The sequence below is a fragment of the Eptatretus burgeri genome, chromosome 8, assembly GCF_056783735.1.
Source record: "Eptatretus burgeri isolate ZD-2024b chromosome 8, Ebu_testis_v1, whole genome shotgun sequence".
Classification (NCBI taxonomy): Eukaryota; Metazoa; Chordata; class Myxini; order Myxiniformes; family Myxinidae; genus Eptatretus; species Eptatretus burgeri.
The window spans coordinates 23,243,564-23,255,412 of record NC_140968.1 but is presented as its reverse complement, the minus strand read 5'-3'; the positions used below and the strand labels follow the sequence as shown (position 1 = coordinate 23,255,412).

At 44.3% G+C, this 11,849-nt stretch overlaps 1 protein-coding gene across 1 annotated transcript in view; it reads left to right on the top strand.

Moving 5' to 3' along the window:
• The window catches only part of LOC147021310 (insulin-like growth factor 2 mRNA-binding protein 3), a 42,314-nt gene that overhangs the window by 5,861 nt on the left and 24,604 nt on the right, over nt 1-11,849 (top strand). Inside the window, exons 2-4 of the mRNA XM_085891149.1 lie at nt 1,264-1,330; nt 2,261-2,407; nt 2,554-2,670. Of these exons, the coding sequence (XP_085747275.1) occupies nt 2,265-2,407; nt 2,554-2,670 (260 nt within the window). The 5' untranslated portion in view covers nt 1,264-1,330; nt 2,261-2,264. The remainder of the gene's footprint in view (nt 1-1,263; nt 1,331-2,260; nt 2,408-2,553; nt 2,671-11,849) is intronic.

The window sequence follows — 11,849 nt, the reverse complement described above, 5'->3', positions numbered from 1 at the left end:
GTTATTTCTGGTAATAATAAAAACGAATAAACATCATCAACTCAGTGAAAAGTGACTCGTGCCACCTTCCTCGTCCCGTTTGCGGTCGAGCGATTAGAACCGCCATGTTTGGGTTATAAATAAATAAACCGCCTCCATCGTTTCGGCTCATTCTACGTTGGCGGGACTGTTCAAGTCCCGTGGACGTCACATTATTCACGAATGGTAATGATAAATTCACCAAATGCCCATTTGATTATTAATTATCAGAAATTTTTACTCCTGAAATGTAATGATATTTTTTTTTACTCCTTAAATGTCAAAAAAATTATATTTTTTACTTTTACTCCTAAAATGTAATTCTGTTAAATGTAATTATATATGTCGAAAGCTTTAATATCGTAATTTGTTCTGCGAGATGCTCTCTTCTGGGAGCGGCAGACATAGCCTTGCATATGTCTGTCTGTCTCTGTCTTTGTCCATCACACCATCTCCTCCAAAACGGTTGGGCAGAAATTGACCAAACTTTGTAGTTATGATCAACATATGGCAAGAAGTTCCACGATCTGTCATTTTTGGCTCTACCCCCTGGGCAGGGGTCAAAGTCGAGTCCCCGGATATGCAATTTACGGGCACATTTAAAACATTTTTCAATGAAACTTTGTTTATGCAATCAACTTTGGGGGACTCATGAAATATTACGATATATATATTTTTTTTGACCCACGGTTCATGCCCCAGGATGTGGGGACCAAGGGTTTACTGGGGTAAAAATGGGAAAAACAATTTAACTCAAAATTTGATCTTGGGCTGTGACTGACTTTTTGCCATCTTTTAACTTTGCTTTTGGTGGGAAGCATGGGAATTTGCAATGGCATGCAATCAACTTTGCCAAGGTGGTTTTTTTGGTTTTTCTTTTTTTCTTCAAAAACATCAACTGTTGAATGCTGATTGAAAGACTGTGTTGTACTGTCCATACTCCTTAACAGATGATTTACTAAAAAACGGAAATTGTGCCATATGTCCTTGTGGTCACCGAAATGTCCATTTGGAAGTGTTTTGTCTTTTCCTTTAAATAAAATTATTTTCTCGCAAAGCACTTTATTTGTACGTCGTGAAATTGCATGGCCGAGCAAAATCCTGCAAGTCCACATTGAATTTTAATTTCAGTCTTGTCTGTCAGTTTCCATTGTTGAGGGAAGCTACTGAGTTAGCCTCGATATAATTTGCAGTGGTGAATGCATCTCACATCTTTGTACTTGCCTCCAATATTTTTTCCTCCAGTTGATATTGAAGACGACGGTTCAATTGTTGTTAATGTGACATACGAAACCAAGGAGGAGGCTCAGCGGTGAGTGGAAAAGAGACATTCTGAGTTCTCGTTTCGTTTTTTACAGTACTTGTTTTCAGTGAGACTGAAACGTGGGAATATTCAATATTTTGTTACTTTGCGATGGTTGTTGAAAAAGCATACATCCAAGCGTGTTTTGAGGAATTGCCTCACACCTAAATTGTTCGTTTTTCTTCACGTACTTTGTATTGACTATCCCTGTAATCTCTCGAAGATCATCAGGTTCTTCCAATGTTTGAGCGAGTTGAAGTATTCCCCCCATGAATTTCTTGTTTTCGCTGAAAAATGATACACAAAAGGAAATTGCAGTTTTTCTTTTTCATATGATGTCTTGCCAACACCTTTTAAAACCAGACTCGGTGGCTTCATCGTTAGAGCATCTGCTCCAAGTCTGGGAGGTCGGTAGTTTGAACCCCAGCCAAAGCGCATATTTTAAAAAAGGTACATGCCACCTCCTTAACACAACATTCAATAAAAAAGGATCGAGTACGGACAAACAACCAGATGTTGGCAACCGTAGCACAGACTTGGATGGGCCTAATATCCGCCTCCTGTGTTGAAGTTCTTTCTCGGGGAACTCGTATTATTATTAATATGCGTTTGAAGCAAGATGACAGTGCTTTCATCATTTCATTCCTTCAAGACCATAAAAACATCCCTTGCCATGTGACAAATCCCGGGAATGTGATGACACCCTGACTGAGAAGTCGACCCAAGGGAAGTGGTTTGTTTTTCTGGGTGAGCTGGACGTGAAGTTTGAATGTCTAAGTTGGTAAAGTATAGACGTTCCATTTCAAGATTCCTCTGGCTTCCTTGGACGCTAATATGTTATGTAATTGTTTCTTGTGTGAAATGTAAATGTCAACAGTTCAGATAATATCTGATGCCCTTGTACCTTCTTTGTGATTCGTTAACATTACTGTGTCTTAGGGCCATGGATAAACTAAACTCTGAGGAAGTGGAGGAGGATCAGGGCGAATGCTTTTTGGCTTCTTTTGCCCCTGATGAGTCAGCCACCAGCAGTGAGCCGAAGGATGAGCAGCCCACCCGTTCAAAGCAGTCACAAATGTGGCAGAGGTAACTTGGATGGGTGGAGTTGGGTGTGGTGCTATGCATGGTTGTTTGTTAGACCGATGAACTGTCTCAATTAGAGGTTGTACATTGCATCGGAGGTTTTATGTTTTTTAAGGAATTGTATCTTTTTTTTTTTTTAATCCTTTCAGGAATGATGAAGTCTCACGCCTGCCTCTTCGCTTGCTAGTACCAGCTAGACTGCTGGGTGTTGTTTTTGGCAAGCAGGGAAGTACCATCAGGACCATTTCACAGGAAACTCGTTCCAGGTTTGTTTGGGGCAGAACTTTTATCAACACTTTTTAATTTTATTATTTTTACAGATATGGAGGCTCTGGAAGAAATGAATGACATAGGGTGTCATCGACACTGATGGAGCAAAGGGAGTTGTTATGCAAGGGAGCACAGATAAACGGGAAACAAATGAACGGGCCCACAGGCAGCGTGCACGTGCTTTACAGCCATTTACATGGTGTACACATGGGGTTGGAGGTGGATTTGAAAATTCGGCTTTGTTTTTTCCGAGGACCCAAAGACCCCTAAGACTCGACTATACGACAAAAAAATCCGTTAAAATTCCCATGTTTTTAATGCACGCCATGTTAAGGTATATAAAGCAGCTTAATTTGTCTTTCTCCCACGGCATGGCATTCTAATTACAAAATGTATAACAAAAACAATGATAACATTGCAACAAAGCAAATATTAATTAACACTAATAATATTTAAAAAAATAATAAGAATAGTCGTATCACATGGCAATAATAATAACGAACATATTATCCCCGCGCTAGCCCCAAGCACATCTGGGCGAAGTGAAAGGCTAGCAAATGCTCAATCAGTTCAGCAGGAGGGTATGCAACAAGGTTGAGAAGACCAATGAAAATTTGGTCAATCAAACCAACGGGCCCACTCGTTTCCCTAAAAAAAAATTAATAAATCATCTTGCTGACACACACCTGCTTGGTTCCTTCTCCCTAAATGTGTAACTATATCCATTTTTGAAAATGAAAATTCTATTTTTCTTATCTCTGAACAAAATAACTGTAGTTTTGTCATTTAATTTTTTGGTATTGGCCTGCACCCACGAAGTGGAAAGCAGGATTAAGCAATTCGGTTGTGTCTGTGTAAACGTTACTTTATGATCCAGGAACAACTTATTTAAATTGAATACTCTATTTTGAACATGAATTGGAGTATAAACCTGCCGTTTAACCATACTTTGAATTCGTCCCAATTGCACATGCGCAGGGAGAATGAGAATTTTTCCTGATGTTTTTTTTATTTTTTTTTTATTTTTTCGTTCACCCTGTCTGGCAGTCAAACAAAATTGAAAATCATTTTAAACAGGAAACTTACTGTTTTTAAAGACGTCGTTACACAAAAAACAGGTCGAAGAACTGGTAACCTGTTTGGGTGGTTTCAGGTCAGGTAGGTCAGGTATGGGAGCATGCGCCGGAGTAGCGCGTGTCTGCGTCCACTTTCCACCGGTACTTCATGGGCCTCCATCTGGCCGCCCCCAGGCAGATGCCTTGCCCATCCCCATCTTACGATGTCAATCAACCTGTTGCAACCATGAGGCACGTGATCAGCTCATTGGCCTCCTCCACTCACAAGGCTCCCTTGCTGAGATAATCTGGTGAGTAGGATCAGCGTCAGGAAAAAGAGCCACATGTCCATATAGCTACATCTGACGCTCACAGGACTATACTAGTAACAAATCTCATTTGAGTCTCGCTCAGCCACCGCTCGTTGGACACAAAATCCGACCAGCAAGAGCCAAGGATTCTCCAAAGAGACCTGATAACAAAGGAATTAAGTCACCATCTCAGATTCGTCGTCATAGTCCAAATTGCACGTCTGTAGAGCAAGATTGGAAGCACGAAGGACCTGAAGACTCGGACTTTCGTCGTCCTGCATAGGTACCGACAGCACCACACACCATGATCCAGTGAATCCAAGATTCCCCAGGCATGACCCAGACATATATTGACCTCTGGCTCACAGGCAGCAGAGACATGCATATCACTGCCAAGGGAAGTGAATCTCTGTCAACTCAACATCTTCACCACAAACGGGTACAGACAAGATAGCAGCATCCAATATATTATTGAAAGCCTGGATCTTAGTTTTGACCCAGGAAACCCGTAATCCCAGTGGCTCCGACTCCTCATTCAGCACCTTGAGGGCCCCCAAAAGGATATCCAGAGTCTCCGCAAAGATGACTGCATCATCTGCGAAATCAAGGTCAGAGATTTTGACATTACCAAACGATGCACCGTAGCTTGATCTCTGACATCCTCCCCAGAATCCAGTCCACACATCCACTGAAAAGTGTGGGGGCCAGTACACACCCCTGACAAACTCCAGTAGCAACTGGAACTATGTCAGCGATGGTAACACAGCACTCTCAGTACCAGGGTATCGTTCAGACATCAGATTGATCAAATTTGATGGCACCCCACGAAGGCCAAGAAACCTCCAGAAGGCATCCCGATTCACTGAAATGAATGCTTTGCAGAGATCAACATAACCTGCAAGCAGCCCCTGCCGAAACTCTCGCGTTCGATCGGTGAGGACCCAAAGGGCAAGGATACGGTCAATTGTTGACCTCTTTGGTTTAAAGCCCGTCTGCTTTGGGCGCTGATGCTCAAGCAGATGCTGGCGAACCCTATCATTCTGAGAAAAGACGTTGCAATGCACGGAGAGCAGTGTCGCCCCTCGGTAGTTGTTGCAGTCCTGGCGATCACCCTTCCCTTTCTCGAGAGGGATAACAAGGCCCCTCTTCCAGTCAGATGGGATGATGCCTGTGTTCCAAGCAGAACAAAGAACTGCATGCAATGTTATGAGTATCGCATTTCCACCAGCTTTGAGAAGTTCAGCATGGGTGCCACAGATCCCAGGAGCTTTACCCCATTTCATCTGGTTCAATGCAGCCTGTTTCCAGAAACAAAGGTGGATCACGGTTGATTGGAGGGTCAGCAATTGGGATTGTAACACCCCTGACATCCAATTCAATGGCTGGTGAATCAGCCTGGTACAGCCGCTCAAAGCAACCGGCCCAGCTGGCCTTCACTTCGGACTCCTCTGTCAAGATCCCACCACCCTCTGCTCTCAGTGCAGTTCAACGAGGGATGGGCTTGGAGGAAGGCAATGCACGAATTCCCCTGTAAGCAGGACGAGAATCGCTTGACCAAAGGTGATGCTCCACTCCCTCAGATTCCTCTCACATAGGCTTCCTTGGCCACCCTCAGCGCATGTGCAGTTTTACGCCACAACTTCCTGAACAGCTCAGCTCTGCCATTAAGCCCAGCCCTGCGAATCTGGTCAAAGGTATCCAGTGTCCCTTCAGAGACAAAATTCTTCTTCGTCCTCCGGTGAGTTCGAAGACATCCACTGGCAACATCAAGGATGGTGATCTTGAAGGCACTCCACAACTCTTCACAATTCCCCAAAGCACCCAGACTGCCCAAATCCCCACTCAGCCTGTTTGCAAACTCCTCAGCTACCTTCTGTTCCCTGAGCTTGTCAACCAACATCCAGCCTAAGCTGGGATTGTACCATTTTCCCACATTTAAACTGCAACTTCAGAGTTCCTACACCAACCCTGTGGTCGGTATTGATTAACTGAGCATTCCTGTCGACCCTGCAGGTCTGGATCATCCTCCAGCGACCATCAACAAGCACATGGTCAAACTCCTTTGCCACACCACTGGTGTTGGAATACCAAGTCCAGCAATGAGACTGTGGGTGCTGAAACCATGAACCAGCCACCCTAAGTCCATGACTTCTTGCATTGTCAAGGAATTTAGTGCTATTCTGGTTCACAGTTCCAGACTCATGGGGACCAACACATGTCCCATAACCATCCCTATTAGTTCCAGTCAATGCATTGAAATCTCCCAAGACGAGAAGAGTATCTCACCTGGGGCACTAATCAAACACAGACTGGAGTGTGGCGTGGAATGCATCCTTCATGGTAAGATCACTCGCCTCAGTTGGAGCATATACAGAGACAAGAGAAATGACACTGAAGGAGTGACGAATCCTTCGTCTCGTAATACGCTTGTTGGATATCATTGGAGTCAGCTTATTGGTCACAGCAACAGCAACTCCTTGGGCATGGTAATCTTCATTGCAACCAGACCAATAGTCGGTGTGACAACCCACCATAATCTCACCACTACCCAGTCTCCGAACCTCAGAGAGTGCTGCAATACCGATGTTCGAATGCTTGAGCAGAGATAACAGAGACAGTTGATCATCCTCTCTTGGGGAAAGGACATTCCAGGCACCCACCCGAAGGGACCTCCTCATGTTAACCCAACGAGACCGCCATCTGGTAGACTAAACCTCTGCACCACCCTGACATAGACTACTGCAATCTGACCCAGAACGGTTACGCTGTGGTTTTTACCCCTCAGCCCGAATTGGGCTTAGGGGTATTGTCGTCGCAGGCATTGTCCGGGCTTCTGTCAACTTTTGGTTTCCGTCAATTTCGAGAACGCCTTGTCCGATTAAATCCATTTTGGCAGGGTATGTTGGGGTTGAGTAGAGGAAGGTTCCTTTCGAAAATGGGCTTGCTGCGATTTTCAACGTGGCCTCCAGGGCAGCCATCTTGTCGTCACAGGCGTTGTCCGGGCATCTGTCAACTTTTGGTTTCCGTCAATTTCGAGGAGAACGCCTTGTCCGATTAAATCCATTTTTGCAGGGTATGTTGGGGTTGAGTAGAGGAAGATTCCTTTCGAAAATGGGCGCGTTGCAATTTTCACTCGCTACCATGGTAGCCATCTTGAAGTCTGATTGATTTTCGATATGACGTCCAACGTGCTCTAACTGACTGCATCATCGTGATATCACTGCTTCCTTTTACAATGCATGGGCTGATAGTGCAGCAGATTACTGAAATAATCTTTCACTTGGTGGTACAAGCACCAAATTTGGTATACATGTGCTCCAGGACCTATTCTCTCAGAAAAGTACGTTACCCACGTTGAAAAACAAAATGGCCGCCATTTTTCAGGATGGCCGCCATTTAAAGTGGTTTGAATCTGTGTTTGAGCTAAATTTTGATGGAATAATGCTATTTTAACGTTCTTTGCATCAAAATATATGTTTTTGAGTTAGAAAAATCCATTTCTGCACTTACAAAATCGTAATTATTCAAAACTAAGATGATATGGCCGGAATTAAATGACGACAGGCTCTTTTAGCGCTACATTTTGCAAAAAGAAAAAAAATGAAGAATAATATAGCATATACAGCAGGAAATTATTATCTTTTGATTCACGTGGTGGATTAGTCAATCATTTAGTCCTCACATTTGCATGCACACAACTGTGTACACTTGAGACTGAAGCAATAGCATTTACATCGCCCTTGGCATTCCGTCTTGCAGCCACATTTTGTTAACTGCTGACAACTCTGGGCAATGGGTGGAAGGGTCGTCCAAAAGACTTGCCAGACCTCACCATCTTTTTGCCACCCCCAGTTAGCACGGCTTTCAGTTTACATTTTGCACACTGTTGCCTGGCCCCATATGCAGCCTGCTTGGAAGGCAGACCGTTTGACATGCTGTATGAGAGCTGCGCTTGTCGGTGGAATAGCATCATAAGACCTTTGCTTCCAAGCGAACAAGTCCAGTCTTGCCTCATCAACTTTGTCCATAGTGCTGTTCTTATCCTACATGGTGATGACAAACTTCTCAAGGACGTTGTAGTCTGCATTTTCCACGACTGTTCGGTACTGACTTAACTTCTTGAAGACGAGAGTCACTTGAGGGTAAACCTCCCACGCCTGCCATGCAGGTTTTTTGCCTTTTTCGCGAAAAGCTGGCAGAATATCACAGCCAGTGAAGGCGTGAAAGAACAGCATGCCACTGGATTTGTCTGGGCCAAGATTCGCCACCATGACATGAATTGGCAACCACTTAATGAACTGACCCTGGCCAAATTCAACCCACAGCATTTCCATGCCTGCGTCTTGGAGGGGAGCAAAAACACTGACTGCAACAACGAGAACATCTGTGTCACATGCTTTAATCAACACAGACGTCATCTGTTGCTTGGCTGCATGAAGAGCATGAGTTAATATTCTGGAGTCGGCTTCCTCGTGGTTGCGAGGACTTAAGCCATCAAGACTGATGGATCTTTTGGAAAGAGCCTGATCTCCTTTGGTCACAACAACGACATTGTCAGGACACATGGTCACTATCTTATCAGCAAGGAACCCAAAGAGCTCTGTCTTGTTGTTGTTGTTGTCTCTCAGGAAACTTTTCCAGTTAGGTGGCAGCTTGGTTTTCTCCATCACTCGGCGTCGATCCCCTTTGCCTCTCTTTGGTCTCGTTTCAGCCTTCAGGCTGGAAGTCCAATAAACATCAAAAACTATGTCTGTCCTCGCAAAATTCGATGAGTACATCTGAATCTTTGGAACCACATCTAGGACAGCATATTCTTCAAAGGTCTTTGATGTCTTTGGCGGCAATGATGACACAAGAGAGGACCCATCAATGATCACAGCATCACATCCTGGTCTAGTGTCGGGAGGAGTAACTGTAGCTTCCAGAATTTTTGCAAGTTGTGACTTCTGACCAGTGTGGAGTTTCCCACTGTCACTCAGCGCCGCAGGGAAAGACTGGTTTTCATGTTGGAAAAACTCAAGCAGGTCACACTCTCGTGCTTGGCAGGATATAAAGAGTTGCGAGAACAGACGGCAATCATCTTTGACTACCTGCTGCTTCATGTCGCCAGAAGTTGCAGCTGCCTCTTGGCGAAAGAAGTCTGCTTTGTTCTTTTTGATGGGCTTATCGAAGGAAGCTCCGTCAACCAGACCATTGAAAAATTCTCGGAAGGCAACTTTACCTTTCTCAAGGTGAGTCCTTACAAGTTCAGCAGTACTGGGATGCACGATGGTTTTTGAGTCCAATGTGAGCAGGTCTTTTGATTCTTCCTGAAAAGGATTGCCCAGATCCTTCATTTCACCAAACAATTTCTGGACCTTGTCAGAGAAGGATTTCTGAGATAGGCTGGTTTGCTCATGGTGCGTGATATCTTCATTTGCCACTTTGGCCAGTGACGCCAACTCATACTGTGATATTAGCACGCTAACTTCTGGTCCAGACACCATCCACCGACTCAGTGCAGCTGGATCCTCAGTAAGCCCAATGGCACCACCATCACCTTTCACTACTGCATTGGCCTGTTCATGTGCTTGGTCAATGGCCAAGCCAGAAAACTCCCTGTTAGTCTTGTGTACCACAAAATTTCCTAGTTGAAATTCATTAAAGACCTCAGGGTGAGGGTGTTCCAAAGTGACCATGTCTCTAAGATGGATGGGAAGCCATCTGGCATAGTTCACATTGTTGTTTGCAAAGAACAAGGGGATTAGAGCAGCCAGTGCTTCGCAATACAAACCGAAGTTGGCCTCCCTGAAAGACCTCACCAACGAGAACGTCACCAATTCCATTGACAACACAAGATCCCAGAATTGAAATTGAGGACTCTCTTTTCTGCGTTTCTCACACCAGTCATCAAAATCCAGAGCTTCTTCATTCTCTTCTACACAATGATGCTCATATGCTTCCTTTTGGAGCGTGTTGAGGCAACACGCTGTAACTTGGTGCATATGGCGTGTTCTTGTAACACTTGAGGCAGAAATAAAGGACTCTGCCATTCCAGAAGAAGCTACCCCAGACTTCTCAAGAGCACCTGTCCACCCACTGCTTTGAAGTAGGGTTCCAAGAGACCTTAAAGCAGCCATCTCTATGTGGAGGCCCCCAAACATGACAACAAATTTATCCTCACCATACAGGTCAGGCCAGTGCCACTGGACTTGTTTGATAAGTGCATAAATAGGCTGGTCTGTGGTTATCACAGGGACCTGTCCTGGGTTTATGTGTGCAATAGTATCCCTGACTTTGTTCATGGAGTGCCTTACAGTGGCAACTGAATGAGCTTCATCACGAAGGAGGGGCAGAAGTGCTGTAATACTCACTTCAAATGCAAGACCTCTCTTTTTCTCTGCATGATGGGCTGACCAAGTGATGTTAACATTGTCATGTACTTCTTGTGTGAGGCTAATCTTCTGCAACCACTCATATTCATTGGTTAGGGGGAGACTTGGCAGAGAATCGTATGTAACTTTGCCTTTGAGAGGAGAAGGGTTCTTTGTTGTGAAGAACGCAGGATAGACATTCGTATACGAGTCGGGGATTTCTGGGACTTTCTTTACTTTGGTATTCTTAATTAGAATTGGTTCCCGTACTTCTTGATTTCCTGATGTTGTATGTTGAAAGATGGATATGCTGGTTCCATGGAATGATGTGGTCGCCGTTGTGGAAGAGGGATTATGGTCGATGTTGTCTATCGCAGATGTGCTGAAAAGACCTTTCCTCAGTTTGGGAGGACAAACCACACCTTCATCTACATATATGGCTACAGCTGCATCTCCCAGCTGAGCTGATATGTCGAGTACTCGATCATATGGAATACTGAGACCATGGTCATGGAGCATTTCTACTCGGTGTCTCTTTTTGTCTTCACATGAACAGACATCCCTATGTAGACCGGAAATTGGGTTTCTCTGTCTCTGGAATGCCTGTGTGTGGCAGCACCTTCTTTGTATTTGGCAAAGCAGTTGTATTGAAGGAGCTGAGCCATAGCCAGGTCAGTTGTAGTTGCTCCAAACCTCAGTTGAGACTTTATGTCTGCTCCATGCTCAATCATGCAGACAAATTGGAGCAAAGCTGGAGGTAATGAATCGTATTCTGAAGTCTCATGAAGATTGCCCTCATATTTACATGTGATCAGGCATGTTGCCTACACAATATCTTGGCAGCTTTGGCGAGAATGATGGCATCAGAGTAGGTTGATGCTTCTGACATGATCGGACCTACATCCTTCTTGAATGTCAGATAAACATCACGTCCATCCTTGTCGGTTTCCAACTCAGGTATCTCTGCCAAAAGCTTTTCTTTCAGTCTGGTAGAGTTCACATCAGGTATATCTGTTCCAAATTGTTCAAGTCTTTCCTTGTAAAGACTCACCAAGTTAGCAAGTCAAAACGAAACAGGCCCATCACTGCTGTTTCTTGTCTCAATGACATAGGTAAGAAGTTCAGAGAACACCAAAGGGAAGACTTCCTTTTCTTGGGATGACTGGACTTTTTCTTTGTTCTTGGCTGCAATGTGTGCCCTCTCTCTATGATACAGAGCTGTTAAGCAAGAGTAGTAGTATTTCAGTTCCAGGGCAACCACATCTCCACCGCTCAAGACAGCCAAAAGCTTGCCATCGTAAGATTGCGAGCACATTCATTAAGCCTCTCATTTAGCTGCATGGTCATGGCTTGTCGAAACTTTGACTTTGTTGTATCTTTTCACATAGGAAACACCGTTGCACTTCCATGCTAGTTCTTCACATTTTTGAGTGCCCTTCTCCTGGATCATTTTGAA